Below are 18,982 nucleotides of genomic sequence, written 5' to 3' on the forward strand. Positions count from 1 at the left end.
AACACGTTTTAATCTGCTTTGAATTAACAGTCAAATATCACAAATTGAAATGAACAACACATTAAAATAAATGCAGCTGAGCCTGAATAACAAGGATATCACAATATTTGTTCTTAATTTAAAATAACCATTTAATTTTCATTAAAGACCTTGTGAGTAATTTATGTTTAAAACATTTTAAGTATCCACACTTTTACACATTTATTATCTCTCTAGTAAAACATTTCCAACACCAATGACTGCCAATATTTTACCCAAAACCATATTTACCATGGTTCCACAGACTTTCTACAGTATCAAATTCAGCTCAGTCAGTTGTTTCGCTGTTCTGTTTTCATAAATAAATTATTGGGATTTGATCAGTAAATGCTGACCAAAATACAGAGTTTTCTTTTGACAGACATGGAGAGTAAAGTCCAAAATTGCAAGAGATCCCCAGTGAATATATTTCCAGTATGAATTGGATTCCAAAAGTTGTAATTGGGTTTAACTTGCTGGTGTACTAATGCACTACTCCAGCTTATAGCTGTTATGTAACATATTTTCCAATTATTCCAAATGAAAATAATAAATCATAATTGGTAAAGAAGTCCAGAAGACAAAAAACATTTCCACCTGGTACTATCACAAAAAAGTACATGAGATTTAAAAAGAACATCTTTCACCAAACATCTCATTCAGGCCCCTGCTCAGAATCACCAAACCACAAATGAAACCAGCAGCAAGCTAGTTCAACAAACAGCTAAAGCCTCCAACCCGCAGCCAGGAAAATAATAAACACTGAAGCCCACGTCCGCCCACTTTGGATGCACCAAACCAAACGCATTGAGATCAGAGGGAGGAAGAGGCAGCAAGAAAAAGCCCCAAAACCAGAGGGAGAAAGACTAAAGAGAACCGAGCGGAATAAAAGTAAATAAAGACGTTCCTCCATTCTGCGCTGTAACAAGCACGGGACGGGACGGGATTGCTGGTTCAAACAAGCCCTGCAAAGATAGAAACATACACATTAACGCACTGATCGCCTGTCTGCCAACCAAGAGTCTCACCCCAAAACATACACAGACTGCAAGACGGAGTGAGACATTGAGATACATATAGGAACACAGAGATAGTCTGAGGGTGATTTTACAGAGACATCCATGTAAATACTCAGAAATAAAGATACTGGTTTGAGACACAATAAAGAGTGACACTAAATTATAAAGTGTGACTGAGATACACAAAGTACTGAGAGATAAAGTGAGATGCTGAAATACCTGAAGATAAATGGGTATACACAGACATACTTTGCCAAAAGCTTTGAGGCAATCTAAAATATACTGAGATAGCAGACATGAATTCAGATAGTGAGGTAAATTGATAAACTCTTAAGATATACTGAGACATTCTGAGATATATTGAGATCCTCTGAGATGAACAGATAATTTGAGACACATTCGTAGTTTATAATAAACTGACATCCTATGATATACTCTGAGAAATTCATAAAAAAAACCTTGACACTTTATTATAAAATGCGTCTTATATCCAGATTGTATAACTCAAAATGTATTTTAATGCAAGGTGTAAAAAGGGGGCCACTGATACTATGGGATAAATATAGATACTTAAGACGAACGGATGTTTTATTGCATAAATTGAGAAACTCACATTTGTATTTGTGTGCGGGTTTGTGTGAGAGCCTGTTGAGACATGTAGCGACCCACTTAAAGCTTGTTTGAGGGGTAAAACCAGAAAACATCAACAGCTGAGCCCTACAGACGCTGATGGGAACTCAGACAGCATGCAGACTCAAGTGTCTCAAGGACACGATACAAGAGAGAGAGAGAGAGAGAGAGAGAGAGAGAGAGAGAGAGAGAGAGAGAGAGAGAGGGGAGAGCGAAAGCGAGAGAGATAAAGAAAGAGAGAGAGAGAATTTACTGCCCTGGTAAACCTGAAAAAAAAAAAGGTGATTTTTCAAAAAAGGCCCAGCTGCCAGCAGAACAAATACCACTTTACTCTGGGAAGTACCACCATAGCACACACCATGAGCCGCATCTACCTGAGCCTGACCATCACAGCCTCGGGGAGTTTTAACCTGGCAGTGAATGCATTAAAGGCCCTTTAGAACCTAACACTGAGCTTTCAGGTTAACATTATGCCGCCTCAGAGAACGAGACTTAAAACAACTTTTATTTAGACAGAATTATAACATTTTCCGTCACCATCGACTGTACTTCAATACAAACCAGTAAAGCTCACAGCAAGACATACTCTGTAATCATATCTGCAGCTCCATCAAATAATGACACAAAAACACACACAAGACACAATAAGTTAAAGGTTAAGGACCAGTGAACCATCTTCCCTCAATGTACAGGTAAACCTGTCTGACAACCGAGCAGAGCCCTGAAATAACCCAGATGACTAGTCACGGTATTGAAAGTCAGAGAGCGAGAGAGAGAGCGAGTGCGAGAGCGAGAGAGAGAGAGTGTGTGTGTGAGTGAGTGAGTGAGAGAGAGAGATAGATAGATAGATAGATATAGATAGAGAGAAAGCAAACTTGGCCAGAACTGAAAAGCTGACTAATTGTAGAGTCAGTGACTGCTGTCTGGCAGGAGACCACGGAACACACACACACACACACACACACACACACACACACACACACACACACACACACAAAAACAGCTTGCAAGTGTTTACTCACCAACAAACCAACCTCTCTCTCTCTGTACTCCAACATGGCAGATGGTCACTTTCAGAAGTTGTATGAGTCAGCTCTGAGCCAACACACAATACTGTAAGGCATAGTGCATTCACCAAGGACAACCACGACCAAGATACATCTTAAGAAAACTGTACACAGTATCCTAACGGATGTTTCTACTCTCTCCACTCCATTGATTCCTGTGGAACCAATGTTTGTCTATATCTGGAATATACACCTGCCTCTCAGATTCATTGTGCACAATAGCTCTCTAAAAAGTTAGAAGTGCTACAGTCAGTGCCTTTCCATGATGGTATCAATTCAGATCTTGCTTTAGTCGACTATGCTATCTTTTGGGGCAACTGCTTATCCTTATCCTAATATACATGGCAGTGAATAAATCGAATCATTGGCCGAAAGCATGTCATAGACGATGCGATAGGTGGCGCTGTTTTCATTACAACTATTGGTGATACAGCCATTTCTGCTTGACCTCTTCACCATTACCAACAACAACTAACAACAACAACATCGACATTTCGAGAAAGATGGCAAACGGAGAGCAAGGTAAGATGAAGCTACATCCCTCTACTATTCGTGCATGATGTTAACAGGAGTAGAGCGAATGCAAATGGCGCTATTGGCTGATTTGATAATGGAGAGGGAGCTACCGGAGAGCCAACACGGAACTCGCAGCAACGCTCGCTGGCTACCGCGGGGAGCGAGCGGGGACACCCACCGAAGGTAGTATCGGCTTGTAACCCGACTTTTACGGTAAGCAGTTTGTTTCTGCCGGTCGGCTCCCGGCAGTGACAACTTATCGTCTCTTCAGACTTCCGGGTCACAACCTGGGAGGGAGGGAGGGAAGGAGGGAGAAGGGCGGCGGGGTCTCAAGCATGCGCAAAGACGCATCGTCCAGTTCATAATCCAATTCACCGTTTACATGCCGCAATATTCGTTTTGTCCACCGAGTCGGATCGAGTTATCCAGGGGTGTTAATCGGATCGTAGTCGGACTGCATTATTCGAACAAAGGTGTTTACATAAAAGGCATGATTCTATTTCAGTCCGATTAAGCCAGTAATTTGAATGCATGCAACCACGGTCAGTTTCTGAAGAGAGGCCCTAGCATTAGGACAAGAGGCCTTGGCAAGGGGTAAGTCTCAGGCGAGGGATGTACCCTCGCCCGAGGTATTTCCTGTTCTAACTCAACACCCGGCACTCCACAGCAGTGCGCAAATCCTTGAACAAACCTCACAACCTATGGTTAAAATAGTAACCTAGTGTAAGACCCATCTGGGCGAAACTGTAGTGCGAAACAGATTAAAACTTGTTGGCCAAGCTAGAGGAGTAACCTTTTCTCTCATAAGAAATGACTGATGTCATACAATTTATTTGATCTTAAGGTAAAAAATGATTAAACTATCATTACCAAAACTGAGATGTAATTAAGGAGCATTGAGTAAAGAGTAAATAGTTGCATCGAACAGAGTAGCCTATTCAAGCCAAGAAGGACAACACAGACTATCCCCCTTAACCTTAAACTTAAAGGAGCTTTAGCTAGGAGTTAGAGCCTTGCTGCAGGTGATGACAATCAGAGGATACAAAAAGAGAGAGAAGCCCCTTGAAAGACAGAGTGGATTTAGAGCCAAGTGATTACTCATCTCAAAGTAAAACACCATTACTAATACCTCAATCATGGGATTGGCAAACCTGAACTTCCACGATCTGATAGCTATAATCAAGAGATCCTGCTCTGACTCCACATCCCTAAACAAGGCCTCACACACAGTCAAGAATTTACAGAACAAAAAATTGAAATCATCGATTGATTTGGCCAATGGTTTCAAGTCCGTCCCAATCTAGCCAAAATCCATCATTCACGTGGAAAGGACGGTACCATGGTCAAACGCTCCTCCCACAAGTATTAAAAAAACTTTGCCGATGTGTTTTAATTCCTCTTGGAAGAAGTGCTAAAAGACCTACCAATCTAAATGGACATTATAGATGTCTACTTCTCACACACAATGACGACGAAGGAAACCTTGGCCTACTAGAAGGAGTTATGAAGCAACTAACCCATGCAGGATATATGTGTTCAAATTCAAAGGATTTGGTGCCCATTGAACTTAATCAAAAATAAATAATATCATTGTATTGTGGAAGATTTGAATGTGAAAATGTTGGAGATCTTTTCATACCCCAGTCCTACAAAGTGGAGGGAAAAGCCGTGGAAAATCTTCCCCAGGCAAAGGGATATCTCCCATGGGATATCAGACTGAAAATAAATACTTCTTTTTTCTATCGGGTTGTATCATGCACATAAGGAGAAACTCAATATTCTTCTCCATAGATGCACACACCAGGCCTGAGGTCACCTCCTGTTCTGATTCCCGTTTTGTTTCCTACCCGAGCGAGTCTTCAAGGAAATATATTTTAGGAAACAGAGAGACTGATTCATGAGCATAGTTTTGGGATACTAGAATCCAATTCAATGGACAGTTGTTAAATAATTAAATCACATTAATCATGCGGACACACTACACTTAGACTCATAGAAACCATATGAGTAGGTTCTACCTGCAGTTCAGCGAGCTTGGAAACACTCCAGAGTATGAGGGAAGAAAATACCATGTTTTTTTGTTGTCTTTTTGCATGCTTATATATCAGCCTCATTGCAGACTTAAGCTGTGGCAGTTTAGTACGTCTTTTTCATTTTTATTTGTTTTAAATACTTGTAACCATTTATCATTATTATTGAATAAAACCAAGTAGGTTAGTGAAAGACAGCAGCTTCCTCTGTTTTTGGATGTCCTCCAACAAGCTTTCGTCAGCAAACACTTCGGTGAGGCTCTGCACATTGTAATTAGTCTCTAAAATGTTGGAAGTGTTGCTCTTTGCTTCTCAGGAGAGGGACGACCGTTTGAGGTATGAGACAGCTGAGCTGCTCATTCATCAAATGTATCTCTAATTATTTGTATTTTTTTAAGGTACTGGAAGTGTTTATGTTAAGAAAAATATAGATTCACACAAAGTCAATTGACTTTCCGGTGGGAAAAAAAAAGGATCTTATGAGTTAAGTTAATGCAGAGTTGATCGCTATGAGACAGCTGAGCTGCTCATTCATCAAATGTATCTCTAATTATTTGTATTTTTTTAATGTACTGGAAGTGTTTATGTTAAGAAAAATATAGATTCACACAAAGTCAATTGACTTTCCGGTGGGAAAAAAAAGGATCTTATGAGTTAAGTTAATGCAGAGTTGATAAAGTTGAATCGGACTGCATTATGACAGGTACAGATACATTAAACTATAATTGGCAATTTGAATATGAGGTGCCAGTAAGTTTTCACACAGCCATTTCCATTAACCTAATGCTCATCTACTGCCGAGTTGTTCCAGTGGAGAAGAGGGTGATCATTCATCATCGTAACATTGCAGCTATGATATGAGTCCATGGAGCTGTATGAATAAATTGGTATTTATTATTCATTTTAGCCATACTTCTACACATTTTATATAGAACACATTGCAGGATGCTATTTATTCAGAATGTTCTGGTTTTTTTGAGTCAGATTGTTCATTAACAACATGATTGTTTTTTTTTCCCCTCTAGAAGTTCATATAAATCTGACCTTTAGTTTAGATATTTTTATCTGAAGCACAGTGCTGAATGATCCTAGACTAGAAATATTCTTACAAAAATCAAACTTATTACCATATTTGATGAAAAGAAAAATTCAAATAAATACTATTTCAATTACAGTAATTAAAGGTTTGGCCCTGCAGGCTGTTTCCTATTCTGCTGTGAGCTTTGCCTTCATGTTTATTTGCCGGAAGTTTTAGTTTGAACTCCGGATTGGAAAAAGCAGCCCGAAGAACAGAACGTGAAGCTGAGCCGGGCAGAGTCACTCCTCCTGTTCCCTCCAAATGATTGTCAGTGAGATTTTTGCCTTCTAAGATCAGATACCTTTGGCCTGCTCCAGGTCTGAATTTGGGCTCTGCTCCGATTGGTTGGGCGGTCTGTAGGGTGGGGGTTGTCTCAGAGGGGGCAGGGCTGCACCGGAGGCCTGCAGGAGGAGGAAACCATGAAACTAGTCAATGGAAAATATACACCGTAGGAGTTCTGAGTCCGGTGTGCTGAGTGTCTGCCGCCCTCTGCTGGACTGGACCGAGCAGTTAGATGCTATAGGAAAGACGAGACTCCAAGAAAGATAGACCATTTTTGTTTTGTTCGTGAATAATGTAAAGATGACGACAGAAGAGGCAAGAGGAAGTATTGTGACATTCACCCATTTTTTCCATAGAGCTCAGGGAGTTCTTTATTTAATTTTAAACTTTGGAAGTGTGTTCCAAAAACACACCAACATAGACTGTTGCACGAAACCGAACGTGAGGATTAGTTCCTGTTCTTACCGGAAACTCTGTTCTCCGGCCTTTGTATTTATTGTAGCTGGGAGCGATTAGAGACACAGGCTGGAACGAACACACACACATACACACACACACACACACACACACAGTGAGGATTGAGCGAATACCAACCACGTTATGCGTTTGCAATCTGTGTGTGTCTCTTAATACCCCACTAGATTTATGTCTGTGTAGGTGTGGGGTGATTTTAACATCACCTGCCTGGTCAATAATTTTTACAGTGGTGGTTTCAGCAGTGACTTCCTGTTTGTCTCTGAAATTCCGTCTGAAGCGACGTCCTTGTACTTTATTGAGAAAATGTTCAAAAAGTAAAAAATGCTAATTTACAAATGTACTAACACAAAGGCATATTTGCATTGAAATATAACAGAAATATAGGAACCCTTTCCCCAGATTACTTTGATACTACAGAAAAAATGTGATTATTCTCAGTTCTGAAGAGTTATTTTTATACGTTTTCCAAAAGAATTTATGGACTTTTAATTCTGGATGGACATCTGAGAAAATTATATTCTCTCGTCCCACTGATACATGACTAAATTTTTTACAAAAATTTCCCTCACATTACCCTTTTGTCTCTTTAACCCAGTGTTTCTCAAATTCTTTCTGTCACGCCCCACTTTGGAGGAAGAAAAATGTTCATATCCCACCGCCCCATGAAAATTGTAACAAAATGGTCCATGCTGAATTTGTACAGCAATAGCAACATTTTGAGACTCCAGATTGCTCCATCAGACAAAAACAAATAAAATATGCAATATTTTTTACGTTAGAACAATGCAGATAAAATATATCTGTGCAAAAAATAACTAAAATTGCTTATTGTGGAAAACAATAAGTATTTTTCTTGCAAAACAAACAACATTTGTGCATATATGTGTGAGCCATCATGTTTTAGCCGTATAAGTGGCTGCAATGAGTCTGCTTTCCACTACAAACCGCTCTAAAACGGGGTTGCAGGCTTGACATGACCACTCTCAATGCTCAATGTTGAGCTTAGATCGAGGCAACAGCAGAAAAGCCGAACTCACAGATTAGCATTCCGCCATGTATTTATTAATGACTTAGTTTTATGTCTGTGTACTTTTGTAATATGTGAAGTTTCCCCTTGCGCCCGACCTGTTATACCCCGCACAGTTTGAGAAATACTGCTCTATTGCGTTGTCCTGCTTAACGTCCATGTTCGTTACAGACCATAATATTTGGTAATTTCACCATGGTTGGACACATCCTGAACGATGAGTTAAATTACAGGTGAGTATAGAAAAGATTATATCCTCGCCTCCTCCTGTAATACTATTTAATGGTGTGTGCGTGCGTTCGTACCCGTGGAGTCCCTGACAGGCTCTGGACGATGAAGACGACGGGGCTCGGGGCCGATTTGATGGCATTGACGGCCTCCTCGTGACTGGCCACTCTGAGGTCAACGCCTGACACCTGCACACACACACACAAGGGGAATAAAGTGTTTGGGTTCATATTGCAATATTGTCTGATGTCTATTCTGGATGTTCAAACTGAAGATGCAGGGCTCAGGTATGGGCCCGGAGTATAAGGCCCAGGTATTAAGGCCCAGGTATTAAGCCCAGGTATTAAGCCCAGGTATTAAGCCCAGGTATGAGGCCTAGGTATTAGGCCAAGATATGAGGCCCAGATATGAGGCCCAGGTATTATGCTGTGTTCACACCCAACGTGTCGAAACGCTCATCAAAAAAAGAGTGTTCACACCAAAAGCGGCATGACTAATCGCGGCGCCATAAAGGGGACGTGGCTTATCTCCGTGGCTTCTCTCCGGGAAAAGAGCGATCTTTTTCGCTATCGGCTATAGAAGAAATAACCACGAGTTCTGCTTTATACTTGTTGTGTAAATTCCACATACGTGGGAACATCAAACTCCATGGTGTCTGGATTCATAATATTATCCGTAGTCCCACAACAGCGTCTGAATGACAACCGCTATCAGCGCTCCTTCAGGGGGGCCAGCAGCAGTTTGATTTAGCACCGGTAGAACGGCGGTGACAAGCGGATTGGCTGACGTAACTATGACTCACGCATTTTTGCTGCTGGAGTGGGGACATTTTAACTTGTGCGTCGAACACTCGGCGGCCAACGCGGTGTCTTCTACGCAGCAGTGCATTGACTTTGCATGTAATCTCGACGCGTGTCGAAATCTTGACGCGTTCTGTGTGAACACAGAATTAGACCCTTGTATTAGGCCCAGGTATTGGACCCTTGTATTTTACCCTTGTATTTGACTCTTGTATTAGACTCAGGTATTAGACCCTTGTATTGACCAAGGTATTAGGCCCAGGTATTAGAACTAGGTATTGGGCCCAGGTATTAGGTGTGGCCCTACCTCTAGGATCTTGTCTCCAGTCTTCAGGCACTGTGTTTTGGAGGCGGGGCTGCTCTTTAGAACCTGTTTGATGAAGATTCCCTTTAGTTCCTCGCCGTTCCTCAGACGCTTGATGACATGGCGACCTCCCACGATGCTCAGACCCAAAGACTGGCCGTCCTCGGGCCACACCTCGACCCTGCAGGGACAGAAGAAACTATTTATTACCGCTTGGCTACAAGATTTTATTCCTGCTTGGCTACAAGATTTTATTGGTATTTGAAATTCTGTTTGAATAACCACCAAAACAACTTAGTAAAATAGTGTTTGGTTATTTCCTCAAGAAAAAGAACAGACTGATGCTTGCAGAACACAATGTATCACACATGCATCAGTAAACAGTAGTATACTGTGACAAATGTAACCAGGAGAGGGCAACACAGTACAGTGAACCAACCAGGGACAGAGAACATGATGGAGGAAGTAAGACAAGATGACCGGAGAAGATGAAGAGGAGACAAAAAGAAGAGGAAAAAAAGAAGTGATGGTGGATGCGGAGGTTCGGTGGATGTCTGACAGAGGAAGTTCTGATTCTGGTCTTTGTTAAGTGTCTGAATAAAACGTACTGTGTATTCATTGAATCTAAGGACCCATAACTGTGTTAAATCTCACCCTGTGCTGTTTGGCTTTGTTGGAAAGATCAACCTCAGCGTCACAACTGAACATTTGGGCTGTGATTGAACACAAGTGAACAGGGGTAAAACAATGCAGGTGAGGAGGGGTCCCAAGATGAACTGTATATATAAGAAGTGGGAGTAGTCATCGTGATGTCACCTATTGGTTTGTGAACTGATATTTTAATGCCTTGAGCCTCAATTTTGCCGTTACCATGTTTTGTACATTCACTGAAGAGAAATTACCATAATTGAAATTTGGGAGGAGTGACGTAGAGATGCCATATGTGGCTCTGGTAAAGGAGCAACCTGTCAATCACTGTAAGCCCCACCCTTAAGAATACCCGGCTTTATTATCTATTTGACTCTAAATTAACCATAATTTACAAAATGAACATCACACTGTTTTGAAGAAGACCATAAACTCATATTTACAATATTTAACGAGGGAATAAATCAAGAAACAAGTAGAGTCATTTTCTCATAGACTTCCATACATTCACAAGAGTCGCCCCCTGATACTCAGAGAGAATGCAAGTTCTAAGACACTTTGCATCAGCTTCACTTCGGCAGAACCAGAGGTTGCCACCTGGTCCCAACCTAAGGTCAATGCTATGAAAACAACAGTGATGTATAGTGCCATATCTCAGGGGGACTACTCTGTGATATATTTAAAGGATCTGCAACAAAAGATATAGGAAGCAACTACAGAGGTTCTTCTCGAAAGGCCTGGAAATAAAATAGGCTTACTTTGATGATAATCAATTTAATCAATGTAATAATCAACTAAAGTGTTCGCACAGTTTTAATGTTTTGAGCATGAATAGTTTAGATTCCTCACCGTATAAAATGTAAGAGGAAACCTTGTCGACATATGTCTTTAAAAATGGGGATCCCGGGAAAAATTAAACAACAAACAATTCAGATCTGTGTTTATGCCTCTAAACGACTATGAATAAAACATGTACAAGAAATGCCCAAAAATGCCCTTGAAATGATGTGTGGTCCCGTCGCTGAAGCGGTTAGAAAATGGACAAAACAAACCAAACACAAAAACACCACGTTGGTTATATGCGTTACCTGCGGGGGGGTCCCCAGTGACTGAAGGCCGGCGTTTCCTCTCCCTCGCCCTCCTCTCTTTCAGGAAGGTCGCTGTGAACGCACACAAAGAGTTAGCGACGGGGTTTCTACGGCTGCTCATTCTAACTAAAAGACACAGTTGTCTCCTCACCTGTGGCCCCCTCTGATTGGGAGAGAGGCTCCTCCCTGGCTCCGCCTCTTCCTCCTCGCGGTATCAATTGTCCTGACGGACCTGCATGGTGAGAGAGAGACAGTGAGAGAACTAAAAACATTTTTCACCTGTTGACTTCTCATAATCAGCAATTGAGATGCAAAAATTGGGAGCTGATTGAGCAAAATGAGCTGACAAGTAGGTTTGTCTTTATTCTCTTTACATCTCTCTGGACCCCAACTCAGTTATTAGCACTGAAACAACAACAACATACTTCTCTCTGCTGACTCTGACTTCCTCATCCTCCTTGACCTCAGCGCCGCCCTTGACACCATTAACAACTCCATCCTCCTCTCACGTCTCCAGCACTCCCTTGGCATAACTGGTACTGCCCTCTCCTCGTTCACCCCCTATCTCTCAGACCAGCTTCAATTCATTGCCATTAACAACTGTAAGTCCTCCACCTCCCCAGTCCCCTACAGTGTTTCCCAAGGTTCCGTCCTTGATCCCCTCTTCATCATCTACATCCTTCCCCTTGGACAAATCATTTGTCGTCATGGTCTCAATTTCCACTATTACGCTGACAACACCCAACTCTACCTCTCATCCAAGACCATCACCTCTGCCACCCACTCCACTCTCACCATCTGTCTCACTGAAGTAAAATTATAGATGCAACAAAACTTTCTCAAACTCAACTCCAACAAATCTGAAATACTCATCATCGGCCCTAACTTCCTCACCCGCTCCGGCCAGACCTTCGCACTGAATATTGATGGCTCCATTGTCACCGAATCCACCCAGGTCCGCAACCTCTGCATCATCCTCGACCCAAGCCTCCCTTTCCTCCAGACTTGACTACTACAACAGCTTCCTCTACGGCTTACCCACCAAAATCCTCAATAAACTTCAATATGTCCAAAACTCTGCCGCCGACTGCTCACCTCCACCTGACGCTACGATCATATCACCCCGGTCCTACACATCCTCCACTGGCTTCAGGTCAAGTACAGGATAGACTTCAAACTACTACTCATCACTTACAAATCCATAAACAAACTGACTTCTCCCTACCTTGCTGACCTCCTCCCCCTCAACGCCCCAATCCATTGCCTCAGGTCCGCCGGTACAACCACTCTCAAAATCATCGGGACCTGGGGCAACAGGGCCTTCTCAGCTGCTGTACCCCTCGCCCTCAAAACACACCCCTTCCAACTCACCTGTTAAACCGGTGCACCTACCCTCCGCTATGCCCCACGCAGCCTCTTCAGTTTGCTTTCCTCTCTTTCTTTTTTACCTAAAATGTTTTGTTTGCTTTGTCATCCCATTTTTGTTCTGTTCCGTTTGTCATTGTCTCTTGTCCATAATGTAAAGTGTCTTTGTGTATCTTAAAAAGCGTTATATAAGTGGAAATTAATATTTTTATTATTATTATTATTATTATTTCCAGTGTCATCCTGAGATCAGTCCTTTTTCATCTTCTTGGTAAGCAGGCTAAATATTACGTTAGCATTAGCTAAAGCTAAAAAAAAGTGTGCTGTGAAAAAGTTTGTCGCTGTATCCTTGTGACCACTGGTCAGACTTGCGGGTCTCTCTCCCTCCAAAGGCTGTGACCAGCTGCCCCTCTTAGGAGAAAGCGGTGCGCCTTCTACATTCGGACCATCGAGCCGGACAGCGTACCTATCTTTGGTCATCAGCCAGGTTGGCTACCGTCACACCGTGAAGCATCACCGGGTGAGATTGACTGATACTGTTTATGTAACAGCAGGTTGACAGAGCACTCTCGCTCCTGCTAATTAAGTGGAGCGGTATCGGGAGCGAGCCCGCTCCGTGTGGCTAGACCGAGAGGCATGTACATCAACGTCGGTAAGTATTGCAGCTGTTATAAGCCCTCTCCTAGACAGACTGTGCCTGACCTGTTGGCAAACGATCTGTTTTCGATTTAGCTCAGTGCTCTCGCTGAAGCTTACAGGTAAGAAACCAAGAACACAGCTACTGGACTAGTAAAGAGAGTACTCTCGCTCCCCTCTCCTAAGCAGACTGTGCCTGACTGTTGCCAGACGATTGGTTTCTCCACAAGCTCAGTGCTCTCGCTGTAGCCTACCGCCAGGAAACCAAGAAACACAGCTACTAGACGAGTGAAGAGAGTGCTCTCGGTCCCTTCTCCTAGGCAGACTGTGCCTGACTGTTGCCAGACCATCTGTTTCCCAACTAGCTCAGTGCTCTCATTGTAGCTTACTGTTAGGAAACCAAGAAACACAGCTACCGGGCTAGCGAAGAGAGGGCTCTTGCTCCTCTCTCCTAGGCAGACTGTGCCTGACCTGTTGCCAGACGATCTGTTTTCCCACTAGCTCAGTGCTCTCGCTGTAGGTTTGTTACAAAAAATTCAATCGACCCCTTGGAGTAAAATCATTAAAACAGGAACATTTATTTGTTGCAAGGAAGGAGAAGAGTCAGAAGTACAACGTGATAGATGAATTGCATATCCAAGACTGCGCAAAGATCTCTCAAAGAACCACCTCTTAAATACACATCATGACCCACTAACAGAAACCCTCATGACGTCTTCGGCCTAATCGTGACCCTTTCCCCTCGTCCCATAGAGCCGCTTGTGAGAAAGGGTCATTTGATAACAAAGAAACTGCACGTTCTTAGAAACATACCGATTCCCCAGTCTCACTGCTATCAGGAGACATGTTGAATTTGTGTGTAAGATTAAACAAAGACAGTAAGATGAGAAGTCTGAATATAACAGTGAAACAGTAACTGATTAAGCGTGAATAATTTTTTCCTCCAACAACCTTACTGGTAGGAAACCAAGAAATACAGAGACTGGACTAGTGAAGAGAGTGCTTTCGCTCCCCTCTCCTAGACAGACTGTGCCTGACTTGTTGCCACAGGACCGTTTTTTTCCATTAGCTGAAGTGCTCTCGCTGAAGCTACTGGTAGAACATCGCAGGGTCCCTCCAGAGTTGCGGTCATGTTTAACCTTGAGCACCTGAGGGAGTGTCTCTCAGAGGACCCATGCATGAATTGCGGCATTATGCCGCATTATATTATTTATATATTTATATATATATATATATATATATATATATATATACATATATATATATATATATATATATATATGTATATTTGTGTGTGTGTGTGCTGCAGCCTCATGCGCATCACCGAGCACATTCACCAGGTATTACAGGGTGAACGTTGCCGCCCCTCACCCACTGGGTGTGGTCTTTCGGCAAGATCCCTCTGCTTGAGTCTGACAAGGTGAGTTTCTTGGCTTTCCTCGTGGCTTTGTTAATATGAATCATCCAGTGCGAAACACTGCCTCTGGTCGGTCAGTAAGGATGAAATAGAACGAAAGTTACGAAGCTAACTACGGTTCTATGAATCCTGGATGACTGCCAGAGTTCTTGGTCACTCGGAATCTCGTGATTTGCGAGAAGATTCCACAGGACTGATTTCAGGATGGCACCGGAAGTTATACCCGGCTTGGGGTCACCCGAATTCAAAGGTGACTTTGTTGTTAGAAATACTAAACCTGTGCAAGCGCAAGATGGAATGTATCCAATGGGGCTGCAACAACAAATCGATAAAATCGATGAAAATCTAATTTCATTATCGATTCGTTCTATCGCGCAATTATTACGCCTCTCAATAAGTTGCGGAGATGTTTGAGTAAAAAAGTTAAGTTGCGCGCAGAGTGGAGCGCAGCAGACAGAAGGTCCAGATGCAGCCCGTTGTATCCTCTCGTATGTTACTACGGTGGTCACATTGCTTGGTACAATAATGTAGCAGCGAGGCTAATCGTTGTCATTAGCTCGCTAGCTAGTCATTCATTCCCCGTATTTGAGCCGCGCTGTTGGCTTAGATAACGTCTTATTGAAACCATGTTTCTTCATTTTTAAATAGCGCGGGGGCTTCAAGAGAAGCAATGTGTAAATATCTTGTCTCAGGTGCAGAACGCCGAACTGCGTTCAACAGTCCGGAAGTGCTGCTTGGTTCGATATCTAATAAATAAACTTTTGTTTAGGTAAAGTGCAGTATCCGGTGTGTGTGTGCGTCTATGAATCTGTGAATGTGTGCATCTGTGAGTGAGTGTGTCTGTGAATGTGTGCGTCTGTGCGTGTTTGTGTGTATGAGCGTCTGCGTGCGTGTGTGTCTGAGTGTAGAGAACAAGTTCTGACGTTCCTGTTAAGTTTTTTTCTTTGTATTTCTTTATTTTTTATAAATTCTTAATTGTTAAGATTGTTTGCACTGTGCATTTACACTGTCAGTTATTTTTTTTAAATACAAAGTTGCAAAATAATGCTTTTTGAGGAATGAAAAAATCTTATCCGATTAATACAAAAAAAAAAAAATCACCCAATTAATCGATTATTAAGATAATTGTTAGTTCCAGCCATAGCATCCAGTGTGAAACACTACCTCTGGCAGTCATCAATAATTCATATAACAGTAGTTAACTTCGTAACTTTCGTTTTTACGTCACCACTCAGTTCAAAGTGATTTACTAATGTGGAGCAGAGGAGATTACCTTTTTTTCCAGAACATTTTTTTAATTAGTTAAAAAATAGGCTTCCCCATGTGCTATTTCGTGTAGACTATTTATTGATCTGGGCCTCATCCCCAAGCCCTACTGAAAAAAAAGATGAAAAATAAAGTCTTTGTGTCTTGTTAGTAATATGACTTTAATAAGAAAGAGGAGTTGACTTATGGAAAGTGAGAGGAAGAGACAGAGGAGGACAAAGAGGAGGTGATGGAGGGAAAGCAAGGGGCTAAGACAGAGGACCAAGAGGAGGGGATGGAGAAAAAGCAACACGAGACAAAGTAGGACAAATAGGAGGTGACTTATGGAAAACAAAAGAAAGAGAATAAGGAGGGCAAAAAGGAGGTGCCCGAGGAAAAGCAAGAGGACAAGACAGAGGAGGACAAAGAGAAGGTGACTTATGGAAAAACAAGAGGAAGAGACAGAGGAGGGCAAAAAGGAGGTGCAATAGATACTGACTCTGTGTCGGTGTCTGTCAGCGTGAGTTCAGAGTCTGCTTCACTGTCTCTGGAATCTGAAATACCTGCACGAATAAACACACACACGCACACGCACACGCACACACACACACACACACGCACACACACACACACACAGAAACACACACGATAGCAAAGTTAGCTCAGCAGGATGTGAAACACGCACCCTCTCCCCATGTTTTTAATCAACTGATCAAAAATAATCCTCAGAATAAAACATGAACGAAGGCTTGTCTGTGTCCACTGCTGTCGTGTCAATATGACTTGGAACTCGTGCTAATTCTCCAGTCAGCGCCCTGAAAACACTGAAGAAGAAGAATTGAAAGAGCTCCAAACCTATATGGAGAACATGATTTCTGATTGTTCCATGTGTCAAGGTGAGAAAAGTTGCCATGTCCTCATCGCTCCACACGGACCAGATCTGTCAGCTTGAGTTAATGCTACCTGAAGGTCATTGTGTATTCACCAAACTACTTTTATCCATGCAACAGTTTTTGAAATGGACAAATTGAAAGAAAAGTGAATCACCTCTTCTCTTTTATTTTGAAAGTTCGACACTGTAACAAACACATCTTTGCGCATGATTAAAATGTTCTTTAACATTCTGTTTCTCACCAATAATCAGGTTTCCTATAGACACAATGCTTTCGTGATCTGATCTCTGTTGGTCTTCCTCCTCCTTCTCGCTGAGCTCCTCCTGCTTCCCCCGAAAACAGTCAAAGAATGAATTAAAAACATTTTTAAAAGGTTATTAAATTACAATATCAGAAAATGTTAATATTAAGGAAGGATTGATATTTCGCTGATACATTGCTGCTTGTTACACCTAAATGTGTGTGAAAACACGGATGTGTAAATACAGAAATGTCTCAAATAAAGGCAAAGTGAAAATATTAAGACTGTAGTAAAATGTGGGAATCTCGCCACTCCTTCTCTAGTTGACAAACACGATTTTCACTCTAACAAATCTTGTCGCCACTTTGACTTTTTCTGATCGCAATTTCCTGCCACTTGAGAGTCTACTGCAAGTGTTACAAAAAAAGAGCCCAACGGGACAATTCTCTACATTCACAATGTAAAGCAGACAAATACAGATAGTTTAAAACACATAACTGACATACAGAATAGGCAAATTCGATTCAAAACAATTGCAAGTTTGTCATGTTTTGAGATCTTCAAATGATAAGAGATGTTAACGATATGGTGGCTTATAAATGTTATATAACCACAACATTCCTGGTTTGATTCTACTCAAGGGATCTTTGTTATGCATGTCATTTCCATTTTTATATGCCCTGTATTTCCTCACTGGCACAACACGTTTTTTCTTCTCCACAAACGTTTCTTTCACAATAAAAGATTTCCAGGATTGCCTTTCCTTAATTTTTACATTTACTACATTTGCAGGAAACATTAAGCTTCATTTCGGCTTTAAATATAAAACAGAGAAATTACGTCTCTAACGCAGCCTCACCTCCTCGGCTCTACTGGACCGGCTGGCGGAGAGCTTCCACTCCTCCCAAGATGGAGGTGGTCTCCTGGGGAGGGAGCCCACACTCTCGTCCACTTTCTCCTGCGTCTTCATCACCTCTTCCTCCTGCACCTCCTCCAAATCCTCATCCACGGCCATCTCCCTGCCCTCCTCTGCAGGCAGTAGATTGGAGGTCAGAGGGAAAGAGGAGTAGCGAGGAAGACCTCCGTCCAAGATAAGCTCCGGCTCCTCTTCTTCCCCTTCCTCCTCCTGACGAAGGTCTTCTGGCAGGATGGAGCCGTCGCCGAAACCCTGAAATATAAACAAAGACTAGCAACAACAGATATCCACAGGAGGAGGTCAAAGGTGACAGCAGAAGAATGGTGGCGGAAAGGTACTCTGAGTGAGAGGTCCCCAGGAGGGCAAAATGCCCAAAAGAAAAGCAACTGCATACTGACACTTGTCAACTCTCACCAGTTTGTTTTCCTCATCTTCCTAATACTTTAAATCAACTTTAGAAAGCATGAAGAATCTCGCTTTGAGACGGCACCCAAGATTTGAGAGCTTAATCAGGAAAGATCCCAAAACCATCTTGTTGTTTGTCAGCCAAACAGCTCCATCAGTCCACTGGAGCGTGTTGTTTTTTTCTTAATTTATTTTGTATATCTAGGACAACCTGGACATCAGCTAAATGAAAGGACTCCTATAAATGAGTCAGACTGTAGGACCCAGTAGCTAAGAGCCGTCTCCTCAGTGAAGGAACTAAACTGTAAAAAAAACGCAGCCCGACACTAAATCTAAAACTTGACTTACTTTGAACATTAGCCTTCATCTCTGAACACATAAAGGTTTTCTCCAACTCCCCAAAGAGCCTTCCTCAGCAGATACTAAAGGGGATATCCTGTTCTTAACATTACGATGCAGACATTAGCCCGCGCGCTGGGAAATATTAATGACAACACTTAGGCTAATTTCCATCGACGAGGCCTCATCGTCAAGGACTCTCTTCCTCTTCTTTTAATTTGGGCTTGGGAAGCCGGCCCATCACGGCCGTATAATGGAGGTGAGGCGCAGACGGCGGCAGTGGCAGAGAGCTCATAACGCTAACAGGATGTTC

The 18,982-nt window shown here is 42.3% G+C and overlaps 1 protein-coding gene across 5 annotated transcripts in view; it reads right to left on the reverse strand.

The window, feature by feature from the left end:
• patj (PATJ crumbs cell polarity complex component) overlaps positions 1–18,982 on the reverse strand; it is a 135,757-nt gene that overhangs the window by 70,867 nt on the left and 45,908 nt on the right. For 3 of the 5 annotated variants that reach the window (XM_068591182.1, XM_068591183.1, XM_068591179.1), the window contains 8 exons: positions 17,869–18,177; positions 17,010–17,094; positions 16,375–16,438; positions 11,364–11,444; positions 11,213–11,284; positions 9,480–9,657; positions 8,450–8,560; positions 6,660–6,759 (listed from right to left, as the gene is read on the reverse strand). In XM_068591182.1, the coding sequence (XP_068447283.1) occupies positions 6,660–6,759; positions 8,450–8,560; positions 9,480–9,657; positions 11,213–11,284; positions 11,364–11,444; positions 16,375–16,438; positions 17,010–17,094; positions 17,869–18,177 (1,000 nt within the window). The remainder of the gene's footprint in view (positions 1–6,659; positions 6,760–8,449; positions 8,561–9,479; positions 9,658–11,212; positions 11,285–11,363; positions 11,445–16,374; positions 16,439–17,009; positions 17,095–17,868; positions 18,178–18,982) is intronic. The other 2 variants (XM_068591180.1, XM_068591181.1) reach the window with 2 other exon arrangements.

Source organism: Clinocottus analis, unplaced genomic scaffold, assembly GCF_023055335.1.
Source record: "Clinocottus analis isolate CAN_PGR_092001 unplaced genomic scaffold, fCliAna1.0.p SCAF_25, whole genome shotgun sequence".
Classification (NCBI taxonomy): Eukaryota; Metazoa; Chordata; class Actinopteri; order Perciformes; family Cottidae; genus Clinocottus; species Clinocottus analis.